The sequence below is a fragment of the Varanus komodoensis genome, unplaced genomic scaffold (assembly GCF_004798865.1).
Source record: "Varanus komodoensis strain SLA01 unplaced genomic scaffold, ASM479886v1 scaffold92, whole genome shotgun sequence".
NCBI classification, from domain to species: Eukaryota; Metazoa; Chordata; class Lepidosauria; order Squamata; family Varanidae; genus Varanus; species Varanus komodoensis.
Genome location: NW_025336624.1, coordinates 925,410 through 946,286, shown reverse-complemented (window position 1 = coordinate 946,286; position 20,877 = coordinate 925,410). Strand labels below are relative to the sequence as shown.

General features: G+C 42.2%; 1 protein-coding gene across 1 annotated transcript in view; it reads right to left on the bottom strand.

Moving 5' to 3' along the window:
* Nucleotides 1-2,169: 2,169 nt before the first annotated feature.
* Nucleotides 2,170-20,877, bottom strand: part of LOC123017372 (sodium channel protein type 4 subunit alpha-like) — a 61,861-nt gene continuing 43,153 nt past the window's right edge. The window contains exons 16-25 of the mRNA XM_044418683.1: nt 16,005-16,137; nt 15,516-15,670; nt 13,739-13,912; nt 13,335-13,457; nt 10,215-10,502; nt 8,001-8,054; nt 7,746-7,883; nt 5,982-6,086; nt 4,153-4,423; nt 2,170-3,431 (exon numbers count right to left, since the gene is read on the bottom strand). Coding sequence (XP_044274618.1) covers nt 2,170-3,431; nt 4,153-4,423; nt 5,982-6,086; nt 7,746-7,883; nt 8,001-8,054; nt 10,215-10,502; nt 13,335-13,457; nt 13,739-13,912; nt 15,516-15,670; nt 16,005-16,137 — 2,703 coding nt within the window. The remainder of the gene's footprint in view (nt 3,432-4,152; nt 4,424-5,981; nt 6,087-7,745; nt 7,884-8,000; nt 8,055-10,214; nt 10,503-13,334; nt 13,458-13,738; nt 13,913-15,515; nt 15,671-16,004; nt 16,138-20,877) is intronic.

The window sequence follows — 20,877 nt, the reverse complement described above, 5'->3', positions numbered from 1 at the left end:
AGTTTAAACATTAAAATTATAAGAGCCTCATTCTGATTTTTTGCAAGTAAATCTAACAATTCCCATAATCCAGAATATAGTTTGCATTTTAAACTTTAAACCAGATTATGGATAGTGTTGGATCTGAAGGGTTTTGGAAAGATGAAGATCACAGCTTAGCAAGGCTCATACATAGAACTTAGTTTCATTGCCTTGGATCACCCTAAGGACATCTAGCAAGAATATCCAGGCACTCTGACATAGTGAATGCAATCTCTTTGTAAAAAGATCCATTAAGGGAGTACTCCTACACGGAGTGTACACATACCAGCTGTGTGAGGCAATTGTTGGGAGCCCTGATACATTATACAAGTAGCACAAGGATAACCCCAGAAGTGTCATATGTAGGGCACAGGGGAATCCTATAAGGATTCCTTCTATATTCCTGGCTTGGGTACTAGAGCAGTGAAATGAATAGAAGTTGCACAACAGTACTTCCCTATTCTGGATTACCTGCTGATATATCCAAATAGTAAATTCCCGCCTTTCAGATTGTGCAAAATAAACACCATCATGGGAAATGTATCTTGTTCTCTGGGATAGCCTTTTCTAATTGTGCATTGGACCTAAGTATGTGCAGTCTAGGCTGTAGGGCATCTCCCCCCACCGTATGAGCTGGGAAGAAGAGCAATGGGAAGGGTGTGAGGGAAGCACAGTCCGCAATTTCTGAACTTGGGGGAAGCAGGATACAGACTTACAGGACTCTAAAGCAGAGCTGTGTCAATGCACATAACATGGCAAATATAGAAAAGGAACAGCTTATATTCCTAGGTGTTGAACAGAGCTTGAGAATTAAGTCGGAAAAGTTTCAAAGCTGATAGTATACCCTGAGAACAGATTAGCACATTATTTTAGCTCTTTTTTAAAAAATAAAAAATAAAACTATATAATAGTGTACAAATAGTTAAGACTGAATTGCACTTTAAGCCATTTCTAACAAAAATCTTGTAAGCACATTCATTTGAAAAGGAAAAGGCTGAATCATCTTTTTAAGACATTGCAGATTTTTGTTCAGAAAAATGTCCCAGTATTTCAATATTATTTAGTTCCATTCACCCTGCCTTCAGATGCTTGAAAGATTCCTGACTCAAAAATATATCAGTCTGTTACCAGGAAATAAAAGAAATCAACCAGGGAGTCCTATGCACTTAGTCTGAGAGTTGGTACAGATGGCAATTTTTACTGTTAGTGTCTTCAAAATTCATAGACTAGCAAAGAAAATAGATGAAGAGATACATTTTCATAGCATTACAAAGTGACACCAATAGTAAAGTTCAGGGCTCTGTGTATTTTGCTTTCCATGTTCAAGAACAGTTTCGGCTTTGGATTCTGAATTCACATCCTTAAAACCTCAATTTTCATTGAAAAAGCAAGCAAGTTTCTAGTCCTTAAGGCTGCAAAGATAAGGATTGAAGTTGTATGGGTAAAGCTGATGAAATCTCAGAAGCTGTGTGCATGTACACTTATGCTGTTGCAAAATGTCAGCAATCTCATTGATACACAGGCAAATGTTCCATTGCCATATGAAGCCCGAGATTAGCAGAGCAACTTATGCAAAATATAAAGCCACAGGAGAAACCACATGATTGATTCAGGCCTAAAATTACATACTTTTTGGTATACTTTTTGTTTTAGTAATGTATCTACATAATACTGGTTAAACTCTTCTCTTTCCACGTGTAACTTAAATATGACTGCACTACAGCTACAAAAACTTGCATCTTTGGCCATTTCCTCCTCTTGTGCCTCTTTTTCCAATACTTCTTAAAAACTTAACTAGAGAAGAAATAAAACCAGAACTGCCCCTGGAACATACTACATAGACCTCAACTAGAATTAAATTAACATGTTTTTAGTTTTTGCCAGCAATAGAGATAATTCATATTCACATCATAAGGAAAATATATTCTGTAAATTATGGTGAATTTTAAAATCCAGAAACCAGAAGACACTCTAATTCTAAAATTATCTGATTCTAAAATTAAGATGTTGAGTTGAGTGCCTGAAATCTTGTAAGAGAATGTAGTTCGTTCACTATGGCACAAAAAATGGAAAGGCTCTTATGAGAAAGATACAAGAGAAGTCTTTGGAACCAGGAACCAATCAATTGTTGGCCAAAAGTGCTCTGCATTATACAAGCGACTCTTTTGCACCACGTTTCACGGATTTCTGCTTTTTAGTTCCATTGGGATCATCTTCCCCTGTTTTCCCAGGACCCTCTGTCTTCTCTGTCGTTTCCCCAGAAGCATGCACATTCTCTGGGCTGGCGATTGACTCACGGTCAAGAGGTCGACTTGAAGACATTTCAATTTCTTCCTGTGTGCTTAAAGGCCCATACATTGCATTCATTTTGTTTGCAATCAGTCCTTCTTTCTCTGGGGCGCCTTCCGCCAGCGTGTCCTCATCTTGGCTGTGCCGGTACATGTAAGAGGCCTGCTTCACTGATCGCCTTAGCAGATATTGTCGGAATGCCCGCTGAATTTTGATGGCACACACTTCCTCGTGCTTCCTTTTCAGTGTTGTGGTAATGGGTTCATAGGACACTTTTGAGGGATTGGCAGCCATAAACTTCTCCTCCATAGACTCCTTGAGGGCGTCCATTTCCCCAGAGTCTCCCAACACTTCTTTGGTGAGTGCAAAGAGGATGTCCAGGCAGTGTATCTTATCCCCAGGAACCATGGGCAAGTCCATGGTGATCAACTTGATCTTGTTGGGTTTAGCAATTCGCAGTGGCTCTTGCAATGTGTCTACAAAGTCAGAGAGCGTGCTGTAATCTATGAACTGTGTGGCATCAGGGTCAAACTTCTCCCATGTTTCATAGAACATTTCAAAGTCATCTTCACACAGAGGCTCGCTGCTCTCTTCTGTGGCTACATTGAAGTTCTCCAGGATGATGGCGATGTACATGTTGACCACAATCAAGAAGGAGATGATGATGTAGCTGCAAAAAAAGCAGATGCCAACAGAAGGGTTGCCACAGTCACCCTTCACATGACTGCCAGGATTCTCCAGATGAGGATCACAGTCTGGGGGACCACTGTTCAGGATGGGATTCAGTAAGCCATCCCACCCAGCTGATGTAGTAATCTGGAAAAGGCAGATGATACTGTTGCCAAAAGTCTCAAAGTTGAAAATATCATCAACGCCAGATTCTTTCTTCACATAAGCAAAATTTGACATTCCAAAAATGGAGTAGATGAACATAACCAGGAAAAGGAGAAGGCCAATGTTGAACAGAGCTGGAAGGGACATCATCAAGGCAAAGAGGAGTGTTCGGATGCCTTTGGCTCCCCGGATCAACCGGAGAACACGCCCTATTCTAGCCAGGCGGATGACCCTGAAAAGGGTGGGTGACACAAAGTATTTCTCAATGAGATCTGAGAGAACAAGTCCTAAAAGAGAATTAGGAAAGTGTTAAAATTTTCCAGTATCTCCTTCCACTCACCAAAGAGCTTCAGCTGAAAATATATATTGTTAATAATGTTAATGTCATTCCATTAACATTCTACAAGAATTGAAAATGTATAAATCCCTATAATGTAGAACTCAATCTGAGTGCCTATCATTTTGAATGTAAAACAGAGTCAGAGTGGTGACTTTATACTTGGGAAATACCCTAGGAACTAAGAAAATACCTAAGAATTTCAAGAAAGTGACATAAAAAGCCTTCATACACCACACTTCCTGACAGTTTTGCTTACAATGTTGAGGGTAGTTAAACATATAGGAGTTTAAAGAAACCAGAAATCAGGCAGAGTGTGTGAACTTAGCAGTGAAATCTATGGCTGGCAGCAGTTCATACTTAAAATTTGTCTGTCTGTCTAAAGTCCATGAATATTTTAAAGACAGGTGAAAAATTACTGTAGAGATTGTGGGTTATGTCACATTGTAGGCACTAGTCAGTTGATGCCAAATTCTTCCAGCTTTTTTTCATTGAAATGAAAAAGCTACGGAAACACTGAAAGAGAGAGAGAGATTTGGATATTTCTAGGTTGCTTCTAATATACTACTAATGTTTTGCTGTCTTCCCCTTACTATTTGCAATTAGTGCATTTGAGTGAATTTAATAGGTTTTAGAAACATGGAGAGTAAAAACTTTCATATTTTTCTCACCTAGTATGGAGAGAATGACCACGACAAAATCGAAGATATTCCAGCCAATAGTGAAGAAGTAATATCGAAGGGCAATCATCTTGAGGAAGCACTCAGCTGTGAAGATGACAATGAAGATCAGGTTGATTTGGAAGAGGATGTTTATCTTGGTTGCACTTTGGTCATCTGTTTCCACCATCATTGTCACCATGTTAAGGCAAATGAGGATCATGATGACTATATCAAAGGCTTGCTGGGTCACTAAGTCAAAGAGCATCCCTTGGAATTTGTTCTTTGATAATGCGGAGCACATGCATGGGAGTGCAACAGAAACACAGGAAAGGGATAAGACACATTGACAAGGACAAACAAGGAAGAAAAGAGAAGAGAAATGGAGAAAAACCCATACATGAATGTTCAAGGGGCAAAGAAATGGGCAACACTAAATCAGTCTAAATCTCGCAGAATCTAGCTGATTGAAACTGAAGCTGAAGCTGTGCTTTAAAAATGCTTGTTTATATAATAGATAAGACTGCTGGAATTATTCTGGGAACCCCTGGGTTCAGTCCTCTGTTCAAATGTGAACTTCATTGACTGACCTTGGACAAGTACCCATTTTTCAGTCTAACCAACCTCACTGCATTGCTTATTGCTTAAATATAAGTGGGGGGGGGGGCATGTATGCTACTTTGACCTCCTTGCAGCAATTAACTCTAAAAATAAATAATTAATTTTAAGTAACCGTTTTAAAAGAAAAGGCAATATTCTGGACCCTACATTAAACACTATATGGCACTACAATAGCCCATACCTGGGCTAATTTGCTTGGGTTGTGCTAGCAATGATAGTGTAGTGAACTCTTGCGCCCTGCTGCTCAATCAGACACCTGCCTCTATGCCTTCTCTTCACCCAGGCCTGCTTTTAATACATCTCTGCAACCATTAGGAATAGCAGCGTACTCCGTTTTGCACCCAGCAATACATTCCCTGATTGGCCACAAAGCATGACGGTGGTCACTTTTTGAGGTCTAGACTGCTTCAAGAACAGATAAAAATGACACTATGGAAAAGAAATCAAATGTTTGCATTTGGAAGCAATGAGGAATGTTGAAGCATTGTTCTCAGTAAAAATTGAGATGTGATGACGAGAACGATAGAGAAGGAGGAAAAGTTGGAAGAAATGGCTTCAGGGTAAGGAGGTAGAGGGAGATGAGGTGTGGGGGGAGAAGGGTAGATGTTGCCCAGAAAGGGATGCCAATTCCTTCCTTCACTGCTCCCTCCATAAATGACAAATATATTGACAGCAATTCCCATAACATCTGGGAGACACATCATCCATGCACACATATATCCCCTGTTGTGATGTGGTTCTTTATTTACTCCTGAGACTGTGGCTCAAAAGAGTCATGTGCTGCTCACCCCTTCATGTGTATAGAGAAAAATGACTGACTTCTGCAGACATGGAAATACTGTGCTTACGACTTTGGCCCTGCTAATGCAAAATCCTTTATGCAACAGAAAAAACCCACTTGGTTGTAATGTGGCTGTATTTGCCATTCCATTATACTTGCACCCCACCCCCACAAGCTGTGAACACACAATCATGCGTTGGAGTGTGGAGAATCCCATAAACATGAGAAGGTCAGGGATCTGGCAGATTGGCCAGATTCTGATCTTTCTCCCCATGCATATTTTGGCTGTTTGCACTAATCTCTTGTCACAGAATTTCAATTGCTTTTCTAAGCTCAGGGTAGTGAGTTTAGTGAGGGAAATTCTACATTAAGGCTTAGATGATCCCTTGCATATGAATAAAGATGCAAGATGTGTGAAGAAGTCTTGAAAATAGCATACCTGGGGCCTTGGGATGGGCTTCACCGGCTTTTTTGAGCCCAATTTCTTCATGGCATTGTAGTATTTCTTTTGCTCCTCTGTCATGAAAATGTCCTTCCCTCCAAAGTAAAAAAGAAAATTACCAGTATTAGATGAGATGAACTCCTTAAATGCACCATCCAAGACCCAGGCAGAGATTCCACAATCCCTTCCTCCTTGCCTGTCTGGCCTCTCATTGTGAATATAGTCTGAACACAAAGCTTGTCTTTCCATTTCTACAGTTCATTTAGGGCAACTGACTAGATTTCTAAGGTTCACCAGTTTATCTGACTTGCTTCATCTTTTCTAAAAACCTGGTCCTCCTCCATCCCATTTGTTAAAAGTTTGTTGACTTAAGCATGTGTTTAATTTTCTTTGTGTTTCAGATTTTGTCAACAATAAATCGCAAATTTCTCCCTGCACTTTTATCTTACTAGATTAATGATCCTAACTCAGATTTTAATATCCTATGAGTGCCTTTGATTTATATTAAGTTGCTAAGTCTTCTCAACTAGCCCTGCAACAGCAATCGTTTTGCTTAATCTTAAACGTATGTTGCATTCCAGTTCACTGCAGATAATGTATTCACAAAGAAATGTATTCATTGCTAAATTGTGCTCATGTGACCACCATGCAAATGTTCTTCATTTTTTTTGGTAATTTTCTTAATTTTCTTAAATAAAGCATTAAATTTACTTTTGAGGCTCTGCTGATGTTTGCCTGTTTGGACTTGGCTGGGCTACCCATTGGAATATCTTGAACCCAATTGCCAGAGATAGTGAAGCTAAACAGGATCACATTAACATGAGTTGAGATGACATGGTAGGCATGTCATGAACAGAACTGGCTGGAGCTGGGGGTCAGACTAGATGACCCAGAAGGACCCTTCTGACTCACTCTGTTTCTATGTTTCTATGACAGGCGTGAGGCCATAGGGTTAAAGTCATCCTACCTCACTACAGGAACCTGACACAGAATGAAGCTAGTGGAAGCTTTTCACCATGCATACAGACAACATGGGAGCCATGACCTGGATTGAGACTGCGGTAGGGACATAGAATTAAAGCCACCCTGCACTATGGTCTCAATCCAGATGCTCTTCTGTACTACCCACTTCTGAAAGAGCAATCCTGTACTCATATGTATTTCAGCCTTCAGTTTACATCCCAACAGAAATCTCGGAGTAATATCATCTACTCTGATTGGCTATTGCAAGCCTGGTACTGTATAGCTGTGTGTAACACTGATTGGCCCAATTCCAAAAGAAGGCTTGGACATCCACTCCACCCTCCCTTCCAGACCACTTCAGCTTAATTAAAGGACAGGCTTGCAAAAGTCTTTCAGAAGGCACTCAGTTTTCCCTGCCCCCGCCCCACCATTCATATTTAGCCTACTTCAATGCAGCACACAAATGCCTGGGGCTAACCAGAAGTTCAGATGATTTGTGATTGCCTCCATTTTTGAAATGGCTTGAAAGAAAGGGCTCTTGAAAGCAATGTATATTTATGGGAAACTCTATAGTATGGCTTATTGACCCATATGTTTTTCTATATTCTGTGCTTTTTGGCCAGGTTTCAGTCACTGGCCCTGGTCTTAGTCACTGGCCCTGGAACTCATGATGTTTGTTTGCATGTATGAGTGTTTGGGGTGTGGGGTTGTATTATTGCAACATATTGCTTGTGGGCCGCCTTGAGAATCATTGGATTGAAAGAGTATAAATTGTAAACAAAAAATTGAGACACTTATCTTTTTCTTCTGCTGGTTGAAATTGTCTATGATGACACCAATAAAAAGATTGAGAGTGAAGAAAGCTCCAAAGATTATAAAGATGACAAAATAGATATACATGTAGAGATTCACTTCATATTGAGGTTGTTCTTCTATCTAGGGGGACAGAAAAGAGGTTGAGAAAAGACCCCATTCTGCACTGAAGCCCCCCACCCCTGACCAAACCTCTTTGCTCCAACAAGAGAATTGCAGAGCAGGAAAATGCCAAGTTACCTCACGGGAGTCAACAGCTGCATACATGATGTCCATCCAGCCCTTAAAAGTGGCCTGCAAGGAAGAACACAGACAGGTAGATTCAAGGTGGGCTGGAATCCTAGAAATGAAAACTGAGTCCATGAACACACACACACAAACACACACACACCAGACAATTTAAATATAGTGTTGCTGTAAATGTCATCCCGTTGTTAGCAAGGGTTTCTTCCTTTGCACAATCAAAGCCACAGACCTTCCTTGTAAAAAATTCCTTATTGACCAATGTTTTCCAGAAGCACAAACACCAGAATGAATCTGAGCATGCACAGAGCGGTTCGTTGAATCCAACCTCTCCTTATGAGTATGTTTTGGCCCAATCCTTTTGGAAGGAGCCTTTTGGAAATGAACACGCCTCCTCTCTGCAGAGCGTTCCTCTAATTGGGCCGCCCTTCTCTGCTGGCATCACATCACGGGGTTGAGAGCTGCACCTGCCTCCTCTGCCTCTGAGAAACCCCCCTGCTCTAACTCCTCTCTTGCTAACTGTACAGCTTGGTTATTCCCAGAGGCTACCTGCCCACCTGGGGAGTCTGGCCTTGAGATAAGCACCTTCGCTTTCCCTTGAGATAAGCACCTTCGCTTTCTCTTGAGATAAGCATCTTCACTTTCCCCATCTCAGCATCTGGAATTGGCCCCTGCTTCTGAATACCCATCACCAGGCAGTGAGAATGTGCGCCAAGATCAACTATCTTTCTCACTCCCAACAATCCTTCACACTGGCCAGATGAAACCAGAAAAGGAAAGAAAAAAAAAAACAACAAAGCAAAGCAAAGCAAAGAAGGGAGGGAGGAGGATTCTCTTGGAGAAAGGGGAATACTGGGCTTAGGGCCAAAACAGATGTGATGGGGACAGCTATGTTTATAAAATCACTGACTTGGCCTGGTCACAGATAAAATGGGGGTGGGAATCTGTTTATTTGCATGGGAAAAGCAGGTGGGGGAATGAGCTTCAAACTCCTCTATGGTCCTTCCTTTAGGTCTGTCACCCAGACCCATTCCCCCACAGCCTGATACTGCTAGCACATATAAACTTGGCTAGCAGAATAGTGCCTGAGGCAAAAGAGAATGGGGAGTTTAAGAGATAGAGGATTCAGTTCTCCTCACTCATGTGCCTCTTTTTATTACCAAATTAGAACCACCCTGTTCCCTGCTTTAGATGTGCATTTGGCGGACATGTGAGCAACAAACAAAACAGACAGCTGGCTCTACCTGTCCAGGTTGTCTGGATCTCACCTGTGTACACCTGAAGCCAGGATTTATTTTTCAATTTATATCCTGCCTTTTTCCTACAAAGGGCTCAAGGCAGCTTACATCATTCTCCTCCTCCATCTTATCCCCACAACAACAACCCTGTGAGGTAGGTTGGGCTGAGAGTCTGCGACTGGCCCAAAGTCACCCAGTTGGCTCCATGGCTGAGCAGGGACTAGAACCCAGGTCGTCTGAGTCCCAGTCCCAGGCTCTTCACCACTACACCACACTGGCTCTCATTTCTTTGCTCCAACATGCATTACTTTACTTCCAGTAAGATTGGAAGCTCACTTGTGGGTATGGATTGATTTGCATTAGTACTATCATATATATTTGTTCTTAGACGGTTTTAGATTTTTCTATGCGATTCTGAGAACTTCTTTTTACTAATTGACTGGTTTATTAAAGCCATAAAAAACAAACAAACAAACAAATAGATGCAGCTCCTATAAACAATTTCACCAAGGCAATGTACAAAAGTTCAACTCAAAAACATTAATACATAGAATATAAAAGCCATAAACTATGTTAAAATATGAAACATTAAAACAACTTTAGAACCACTATTCTTAATTTAACAGGCTGAATTTAAAAGATGTTGCAACTCATTTTGGAAAAGCTAGTGTAATGGGAACCAGTCTTAGCTCTAATTATCACAATACAAGTTGGATTTCTCCCATCATTATCTTTCTTCTGAATGTGCCCTTGGGAGTGACACATCATAGCTACCATGCCCCAGAAAATTTGAATTTTCAGTGCATCCTCCCAATGGGCAAATGCCACACATATCACTAGCGGTAGTGGGGTACATTCTGAAGGCTCTCACCACAGAGGGGGAGAAGTTTTTCTTGACAAACAGTAAATAAGAAAAATCTTGACAGCATAGTTAAGGGGCAGAGGGGGCTTTCTGCAAGGTTGGCACACTTACCACTTGCAAGAGGGAGAGATAGCCAAGGCCCACATTGTCAAAATTGACCTTGACGTTGACCCAGCGGACATCAGTGGCGTTTTCAACATTGAGGAGGGTCATGCAGTCACTCTTGTTGTTCACTTGGCTGATGTCGAAGTACTCACCCGTGGTGGTATTGATACAGCGATAATACTTCCCTGCAAAGAGGTTGACCCCCATAATGCTGAAGATGAGCCAGAAGATCAGGCAGACTAAGAGGACATTCATGATGGATGGGATGGCCCCCAAAAGGGCATTCACGACCACCTGATAGCCAGAGAAAGAGGTCGCTCAGAATTTACAGAAATTTTGTTACCATGAATTTCTGTTCGTAGAGACTCCTGGAGGCGTTTCATATCTAGGGGTCATAGGCAGGGCCAAGGAATATGAGAGTCAGTGTGCCGTATTGGCTGGGGTGGTGGACTGAGACCCAGGAGACCTGGGTTCTAATTCCCACTCAGCCATGAAGCTCACTGGGTGACTTGGGGCCTGTCACATCAGCCCAGCCCAACCCACCTCACAGGGTTGTTGTTGTGAAGATAAAATGGAGACAGGGAGAATTTTGTAACCCACCTTGAGTTCCTTGCAAGAGGAAAAAAGTGGGGCATAAATGTAACAATAATAATAACTCTTCATGGGAAGGAGCTCCCTGCATCTCTCAGACTGCAAACACAATGATTACCTCTCCAATCCATGCTGGAAAGGTAAAGGAGAACAAAGCAACCAGTAGATGGAGGCAGTTAAGTGAACCACTATAGAAAAATGAAAATAAAGTCAACATTAGTGGCGAGGTAATGAACACATCTCAGGAATTCCTTTCCTACCTACCAGTCCACATGTACAACACAGGCAGAAGCCATGCAGCACCACCAAACCTCAGTACACTGAAATGGACAAGGATGGGCAGAATGACCTCCAAGAGTCTCTGAAAACAGAAATTCATGCTGCAAATTTTCATGTTGGAAAATGGTAAACAAATTGTGAGTACAGCAATCACCCCATCTTAGAAAGCACCAATGTGGATGTACCAAAAGGGATTTCTTTCCTTCACTGACCCAAAGCACTACTTAAGGTTGCTGCCTGTCTCTTGACTTTGTTAGTATTTAATCCATTATCTGAACCTGCTTAAAGAAACCCCAGGATCTCTTAAGGCTGCGTAGTCCTTAAACCGTGTCACAAAGACATTCCATGTGTCGGTATGCATCCTGTTGGTTGGCTGTCCTCTTGATGACAGAAGAGCCTCCAGAACTTCCAGCATGTAACCTGATATGAGTTAGGCAGCCTCTTTCAACTTCCAGGCTGTCAGCTGGGTGATCTCTGGCTGTGAGTGAAGAACGACCTCCTGTAACAGTAGATCTTTCCCACTTGACAGTCTCCAGGATTTTAGCATCAAGAAACTGATGAACTCCGAAACCACAGTTGATGTGGCAAGTGAGGAACTCTTAGAGTCACTTTGGATGATAAATGTTCACTTTTCATACCACTTCTGTCAAGAGGGGAAGGGAAGCGAGCATATTAGATAACGCTGTTACTAAGGCATTGTTCTCCACTGCTCTAGGACAGGGGAATCTTGAGAAAAACTTTTCAATGTCAACCTTTTACCATGTGGAAATACCTTGTAAATACAACTGCCTTAACCTCCTGAAGACCAGGCTGATGACTCTTGACCACCTGAGGACTGAATGGCTGGCTATTCAGATTTCTATAGGAAAGAATGACTCCTCAAATTGGCTATCACATTGGATATCTTGGTGAGGTGTTTGTTTTCCTTGGTCAGATCAGTGAATCTTCTTACCATGTGAAGAAGTGGAGACTTCATATGTCCTTAAAGATTCATGAAGGAGAAGGCCTCATGTTGTCCATTTGAATCAACATGTGCCCCCCACCCCCTGCACTTGCTTCCTGAATGCAAGAAAGACTATGTACAAAACCAGTTCTAACCAATTTATGCTTCTTAGGTTTTGAGTGTAAGGATATTTCATGCAGGCTAAGGACAAGATAATCCACACTATTCTATTCCTGATCACAATGTATGGGTGTAAAAAATGGACAGTGAAGTAAGCTGACAGAAAGAAAATTGCTGCATTTGAAACATGGTGCTGAAGGCGAGCTTTGCAAATACTCTGGACCAGCAGAAAGAAAAGCAAGTGGATTCCTGATCAAATCAAGTCAGTGCTTTCCCCTAGAAACAAAATAACAAAACAGGGGCTATCATACTTTGGACACATCATGAGAAGGCAAGACTCACTGAAGAAGACAATTATGACAGAGAAAGTCAAAGACAGAAAAGGAGGGAAGACCAAATATGAGATGGAGTGAATCCATAAATAAATTCAGGGATTGAACTTGGAATTGCTGAGTAGAGTTGTCATGGACAGGACATTTCGGAGGGTCACCAAAAGTCAGAGTCTACTTGATGACACATAACAACAACAAGAAGAACACTAGCTTATGTTTTACTTTGTTACTGATAGTGTGGTCTACTCCAATTTCCAAATCCTGTCAAAGGTGTCTAGATGGCATTGGTTCAAGCCTCCGTTCAGTGGCTGATTTTGCTCCGGGTGTGCCCATCCTGTCTTCCTGGTCCCTGCTGCTTCTCTGCAAGCTACAGCTTTGTGCAAGCCTTTGCCAGCAGGGCCAGGAGTAACTTAGTAAAATGAGCCTCGCTGAGTGGAGATGTCTGTTTCCTTTTCAGAAAGCTCTCCTTGATACTCGAGTTCCCTGACACTGCACCCACTTGCTTTTTCCTCTTGCACGTGTGATTAGGGAGCCCCTTCTTGTTTGAGATCTGAGATTATGCTTCCTTCCCTCAGCTCAATTCTCCTGAAGTGTTCCCTGGAGCACCTGTAGGAGGACTGGGGGAGGAGAAGAGGGGAGACCAAGAACCCATGGCGAGCTTGAGTTAGACTCATCAAGAGCTGTTTGCACAACAACCAACCTGCCATGACTTATTTTCAGGGTGGGTAAGTGCGTCAGGTGAATGCACCCAGTGTAGCATACTGGCCTTGAATTGGGAAAACCAGCAAACAAAGTAATTGACCTTTAAAAATATATCTGGGGGAAAAAGAATGCTTTGATTGTGATCCAAAAGGAACCTACCCTCATGCCTTCAAATCTAGACAAGGCCCGAAGAGGTCTCAGTGCTCGGAGTGTCCTCAGGGATTTGATGGCTCCTAGTTCTGAATAACCCAGCCAGTTTGCTGTCAGGCTGATAAGGGAGACCTGGTTGGGAAACCATAACACATAGTAACACATCTAAGAAAGTGGACAGAAAAAAGGATGGCATACTTTACCTTAGCTCCCCCTCCTCCCCCTCTTCCTTTGGTTCTCAGAATTATGTCAAGAGTCCCTAAGCCTCCACCAGAAGGAACCTGCTTTCCCACTCATCTGGCCTGCATTCAGGGATCAGTCTTTGCGATGGATCCCTATAACATTGGGATGTCAGTACAATATTGAAAGGGACTTCCCTACAAAGCAACTTGCTCCCAAAAGCCACAACTTACATCCACAATGAGGAAGTCCAGCCAGCACCAGGCATTGGTGAAGTAGACCTTGAAACCATAGGCTACCCATTTGAGCAGCATCTCTATAACAAATATGTATGAGAAAATCTTATCAGCATACTCCAGCATGGTGCGGATGGTCTGCCGTCGCTCTATGTAGATGTCTTCAAAAGCCTAGAAGCGAAAGAGAGGCAGATGCGTCAGAGGAATTTCTTCCACAATGCATGAAGATTCCATGCAGTCGGCAGGTGAACAGGCATTTGAAGAATGAAAATCAGCCATGGGACTTACAAGACTCACTACCATGTATATGTGTATTACTGAGCAGCGGTGGAGCAGAGAACTGTGGTCAGCCTTCACAAAGGACATGAAGGACAATTTGCATAGATAGGTTTGAAAGTATGTGGAACATGTCTGCTCATAATTCAGTAGCCTGAAAATCCCATCTGTCTTGTTTTTAAATAATGCTTCTAGCTGGAAAGACTGTGATCAAAAAAATGTTGAAAAAGCGGCCAGTATATTTGTTTTCAAAAGCCAAGGTGGGACTAAACAATATTTCTAGTGTTGGAGTATTGGGCATGGGGAGGAATTCAGTGCCTTACAATTATGGCCCATGTCCATGATATAGAACACTGAGGTGCTATTTTTCTCTCTCTAGAAATCTGTTTAGCCCAGAATGATAGGAAAAAGGCTCACCCCCCCCCCCCTCTTCCCACACACACACACACGGAGACAGAGTGAGAGAGAGGATTTACTTTTGGAAGTAAACCAAAAGCCCTTATTATACATTATGTTCAATGTAATGAAAGCTGATAAAGTCATTGATTTGTCATTTTGTCACTATTAAGACAACCCTATTTAGCTTGGAAGAAAGGTAAGTAATGAGAAACAGGACAGAAGTATTCCAAATTAGCTATGATGAAGATAGCTAATGTAGATGTATGTAGATAAGAATATTTTGTTTTCTCCCTCTCTCATAACTCAATGGCAATCTTCCCATGAAACTTGAATGGCAGAAAATTCAGGATAAAAGGAAGTTTTTGACAGCCAGCACACTATTAAACTTTGAAATTTGCCACCACAAGCAGGGCCACAAATGATGGTCCCAGTGCACTGAACAATTCTTTCCAATCCACATTTTCAGTGCTAGCTGAAATCTATTTCACCAAAGGCAAACTCTTTTTCTTTCCCTGAACCTCCCACCCTTGCCAGCCACTAATTTTTCCCAATCTCTTTTTACTATTCAAGCTGAATCACTACACATTCAAACTCATGAGAATAACTGAACAATGCTAATGAAATAAATAAGCATTTTAGCATAAATAAAATAAGAAAGATTGGTAAAAAGCAATTTCAAAAGTAGCTGTTTGGAACTGTGTTTCCTGGTCCATGTGGCTATGCCACGCTTACTACAGACAAAACAGTGAAGGGAGAATAGAATGGGGTCTACATAACCAAACATGAAGACTGGTGATAACCTTGCCACCAGGTGTGGAAAGTGAAGCGTAGCTTACTGTGGAGAAATAATGATTTGATAGGGATTTGGAAGTTCCTATAATGACACTTTGAGGTCACAGAGCATCATCGATGGACAACTCTAGCATATGCCATGTTGAAATCAAAGTGGACTCCTTCTTTAGATGCTTCAGGTGGGATGTGTGGGAGATGCTGTGCTTGTGGTGACTAACAGATGCCTCAATGTTTAGAGCAATATGAACTTAGTCTTGCCCTCCTCAGATGCCCGACAGAAAACATACCAGGGAGGAGTAACATTTACCAGGGCTCCACTGCTAAGGAGAATCATGAAGATGATAAAGGTCTCAAACCAGTTGTGTTCCACAATCTTGAAACATGTTTTCCGAAGATTCCACCACTTCTTCCCCTTTTCAGTCTTGGTGTCAACATACAGGCATGGGCACCTCCGTACACAGCCTGTGATGGAGAAAATGAGAGACTGGTGGTAATCCTACAGCTGCAGTAAAACCTACTTGCAATCTGTGTGAACTGGTTAGAAATCACTGCCTCCTAATCTTAGATGAGGATGCTAGCTGAACATGCCCAGGTGCAGCCTCTTCTGTGTTACTTCTTCACAGGCTTTAAATGGCATCTTAACACTGAACATACCTTCTGGCATGAGCCCTGCCAGGGAGAGCAAAGCAAGATGCACAAGCTCAGAACACTCTCTTCTTCTCATGTTCTGGAGCTTGGCTCCGCTCATGGCTTTCTGCAAGGCCCTTGTCTTGGACTTGTGGTCTGGTCACGCTACCTTCAGTGAAGCATTCCTCTGGTTCATCATTCTCCGCAGCCTCCTCAGCTACTGCTTCCTCCTCCACAGGGTCTGGGGGCTTGTAATCTACAGTGCTGCATATAGATGACTCGGTTCCATCTGCCAGTGGCTTCTGAGGAGAGCAAAGGAAGAAAAGAATGGATCCTCGTGCTCATTTGAGGAAGTGAGCAAAGAGCATTCATTCTAAACCTAAGAATTGCCAAGCTGATTCAGTGTTAGAAAAGTGTAATCAAGCTATAACTCCACATTTACTGAATGTCTAATAGTTGTAGCCCACCTTTGCTGTGGGCTTTGGGATGACACTTCATGCTTATATGTCCCTATGCTCTCTTTTTTTGCACAAACAATTTTTCCATCTTGGATTCTATGGAGAATCCTTTGGATTCCGCATAGGTCATTGCTTTGAGCATGGTTTCTATTTGGAAAGACATATGCCTAGTAGCTTATGTAGCCTCTACTGGGAGCAGGTGTTCTATTGCATCACTGCCTTGGAAGTGATTATGTGCTTTAATCATACCCAGTGCAGAGAAGTGCCCCCCTGCTGGGGGACTTGATGGGAGACAGCCAGAACAGTGAATCCTGTAGGAATGCAAGGGGCAGCTTCCTCTCTGGATCCATGTTTCATGCTCACAGGAGTCTTTCAGTGTTTCATTAATTTATTTACCATGACACACCATTGTGGCTTAGCTCATCAGTTGAAAAGGAAACACTACTATCAAAAATGGGGTCTTGTCAAAGTAAATGGGCACATCTCTAGCCATCAAAACTTGTAGCTCTTAGCAGGGCAGAAAATATTTTCCAAGCAATGAGAGAGTGCTCTCTTTTCAGTATAGAAGGGGTACCACTAGAACTAAAAATCAAAAAGCATTGTGCAGTCATTCTGTTGTTTTCTCCTTAACAGATTTTCTGCAATAAGAAAAAAGATAAAAGAAATGGTGAGAGAAGATGGAAGATGAATTTGTTTACCCTATTCCATAAAACATGATGGAGGTATAATAAAGTCTTTGTCACCCAAAATAAAAAAAAATGTAATATTGATTTTGTTATAAAAAAAACTATAATGAACCGATATTATAAAGCAGTGAATGATGAAACCTGAGGCTTTTCTAGATGAGTTTTTTTTTTACTTGCAAGTCTGTTTCCAGCTTCTTTACCGGATTAAACAGATCTCGGTACATGCTTTCCTGCTTTTTGTTTCATTCAGCTACGTAACCTCCAGGTGGCGCTGTAGCATAATGGAACAAAGCACAATGGTAGAACTACACCAATGGAGAGTTTGACTTTGTTTTGCTATTCCAGAAAAGAAAAGAAAAGAAAAGAAAAGAAAAGAAAAGAAAAGAAAAGAGAAATTTCCTCTGCCTCCCATCCCCAAAAGCGAACCCAGGAAGGTAATGAGAAAGCACAGAACAGACAGTAGAGGGTGGTGACATTGTCTAAATCACCCAGAAGCTACTGTGAATGAAAAATAGCAAGTGTGCAGGAAAAGCCTTGTTTAGAATATCCTACAGTTATTAATTTCTTCTGATCTTTTCTTTGGAAAGGGATCCCAGGTCAACATCACCACCACCACCACCCATCATCATCATCATCATCATCATCATCATCATCATCATCTATGTAAGAGTAATGGATTCTTTAGCATCTAAGGATTAACCTCTGCTCATTCACACTTTCACACACCTTTGTATTCTCATACAAAATTGTCAAATGCAGTGTTTTAAATTGCAAAATGTTCCTGTGGGTCCAAAAATGTTGCCTACCCTTGGTCTAATTCTGACAACAAGCAATGGCTCTCCAGGTTCTCAGGGGCTGGCCCTGTTCCTCACATCCCTTAGTCTCAGCTTTCTCAAGTTTGGGCCCCCATTTATTGTTGGTGCGCAGTTCCCATCATCCCCAATCAGCATGATCAATGGTCAGGGATGACTGTAGTCAAACATCATCTGGGGACTTAATATTAGGAAAGGCTGTTTAATTGGAGATGCCACAATTTTAACACTTTTTTTCCCACTGGCAAAGAATGTGCTGCGTTACTGAGGGCTAAATTAAGCACGATGCATCTTGACATCTTTCTCCTTAATTTAGACTCTAAATCCTTCCCTGCAGACCACAGTCCTGATCCAAATTGTCCTCTAAAGTACAGGTACAAACATACCAGTATTACTGCATTCACATTTCTCTTATGGGAGAGGCATGGCCCTCGGGATATTTTATTTGATCTTTCTGCTTGGTAATAGATGTCAGACATTTTTTTCTTCTTTCTTCTGGAGTACATATAGAATTGCTCTGGTTTATACTACAAGAAGCATACATTTGTTGCTAATTTGCAGAGGGGTCTTCCCTCAAGGAACTGCCCATTAAAGAGGTCACATTTTCCCAGTGTTCAGAGAGAAATATGCACTTGCAGGGAAACTGTTTTAAGCTGGTGCAACCTGGTGTGCTCTCTGGAACCTGTCTTACATAAACATCATGGGCACCTATGGGATAGGGAATAGTGACCCTTATTAGCATGTTCATGCCAGGCTTTGAGTGACTGACACAGCTGTGAAGACAAACAGGGGAGCTGAAATCAGCTAACCTCAAGACATATTTTTTAAATGGAAACTACTTAGAGCTCTTAGGATAAAGTGGCATGCACAGGGATTACATGAATAAATCAAAGAAATAAAGTGTAGAAAAAGAAGCTCTTTATAATTTAAAACTCTTCAAACTTTGTGCTTTGTCTCCAGGATGAACTAGACCTTATGCTACATCAAACTGTTTCTCTCCCATGAATCTACACCAGATTTCCTCAACTTGGTGTTTCCATATGCCTTGGACTACAACTCCCATAATCCCCAGCCGGCATGACCAGCCACCCCCTGCACAGGAGAGATGTGGATCAGCAGCAGCCATGCACCTGCCAGAACACCAGCCAGGCTACTTACCTGGAGTTGCAGCTCAGGTGATATGGACCGTGAGCTTTCCTGTGCATACTTACTTCGGACTCACTTCCAAGTGAACATGCACAGAATCAGGCTGTTAGTCAATGCTAGTTTCCAAATGACTTGGACTGATTTTGCCTCTAGACAAATCTATTTCATGGTGGAGCAGCAAACCCTCAAGAGGCAGGGTAGAGCGTTTGCTATAATCCTGCGAACTAGTGCTACCTGTTAGAAGGCAGGGCAGAGCTATTTCATCTTTTATTTTTTCCTTAACAGATTTTCTGTGGTGAGAGAAAGGATGGAGGAGTTGGGAAAGCATGGAGCAGCCATGAGTGGAAGACAAAAGCATCTGCCCCCCACCCCCCATAAAGCTTTGTGAATAAGGCAGGGTGATGATGCCATAAAAACTTTGTCTGGAAGCACCTAAACCGGCTGTGAATGGTGACAATCCACTTCCAGACAGAGATCCTTAGCTGCCACCCAGGTTACATGGTGCCATTTTTCTGTTTCTTCTTCTTTGACAGTTTTCCCCCCTTGGGATGAGAAATGATGGAACAAGAAGTGGGAAAACATGAGCAAGTTACAATATGAAAACACTATCCTTTGCACACTGGTAAAACTCTGAAAGTGGCAGAGCAGTTTCACAATAAAAGTCTGGAAACACCCCGAGATGTTTCACAGGTCACTCTGCAGTCCAAGTGTAACTGAGCTTTATTTTCACCTGTACCTTTGCAATTAAATCTCCTGCAGTGAGTAATTTATATCTCTTCCAAGAAATAGTATTTTTCCCCTACCCTGCTTCAGAGACTTTGCTGTCCCATTGATTTCAACCAAGGGCAATCTTCAGTTCTCAAAAAATCCAGGGCACAGGTCCATAATACAAATAATCATGTGAAATATATGACACGTGCTCTGAACTCCCAATTCAACTCAGGCCCAGTTCAACTCGGTACTGAACGCATGCCAAGGTTCAAAAAACAGGCTTTGTGCTGCTTGTTGAGTATCATGGGATTAAAAAAACCACTGTAATAGCTCTGTCAGAATTAGATGCTAGTGGCAGGCACAGTAACCCCTGAGGAGAGGGCTATAACTGCTGAAAGCCAGAAATATAGGTGTAGACTTTCTGTGCTACATGCCTTTATGTTTTGATTTTCTTATAAAAGGAAATACTGATCATTTTTTTAAAAAATATTGGCAGAATTGGATGAAAACTGCAGGATTGCTTGCATCATCTGAGGGGATCTGTTTTCCAAACTCATGTTTGGTCCCAAGTTGACCTACAGAATGATAGCTATGGAGGGGAGGTGTATGAGTAGCCTTGACATTTTGAGGATCTCCAAAACAGGACATACTTAGCTCTCTTTGTTCCTTGCATACCATTGTTCTGGAAATGGCAGACAAAAGATTCAGAAGGATAGTTCATCTAGAAAGGGAGTTTGTTAGTGTGTGTGTGTGTGTGTGTGTGAGAGAGAGAGAGAGAGAGAGAGAGAGCGAGAGAGAGAGTGAGAGCGAGAGAGAGCGAGAGCGAGAGCGAGAGCGAGAGCGAGCGAGCAAGCAAGCGATAAAGGGTAGCCCATTGCACATCTGGCTCTTGTCATCCTTGCCTGTTCTTCCAGGCAAAATTGTCAAGTTGTGTGGGGACCATTGGAAAGCTGCAATTTTCAAGACTTGCCACAGATGCTCAATTGCACTGAGGTCTGGGCTTTGACTGGGCTGCTTTAGGTTCTTGTTTGTAAACCAGTGCAGTGCTACTTTGGCTGTATATTTAGGGTCATTGTCCTGCTGGAAAGTGAAACAGCTTTCCATCGACCGAAACAGCTTTCCAGCCTCCTTGCCACCCCTCACTCCTGACCAGTTTCCCAGCCCCGCTGAGGCCAAGCATCCCTGCACCGTGGTGCTGCCCCCACCATGCTGCACTGTAGGAATTGTGT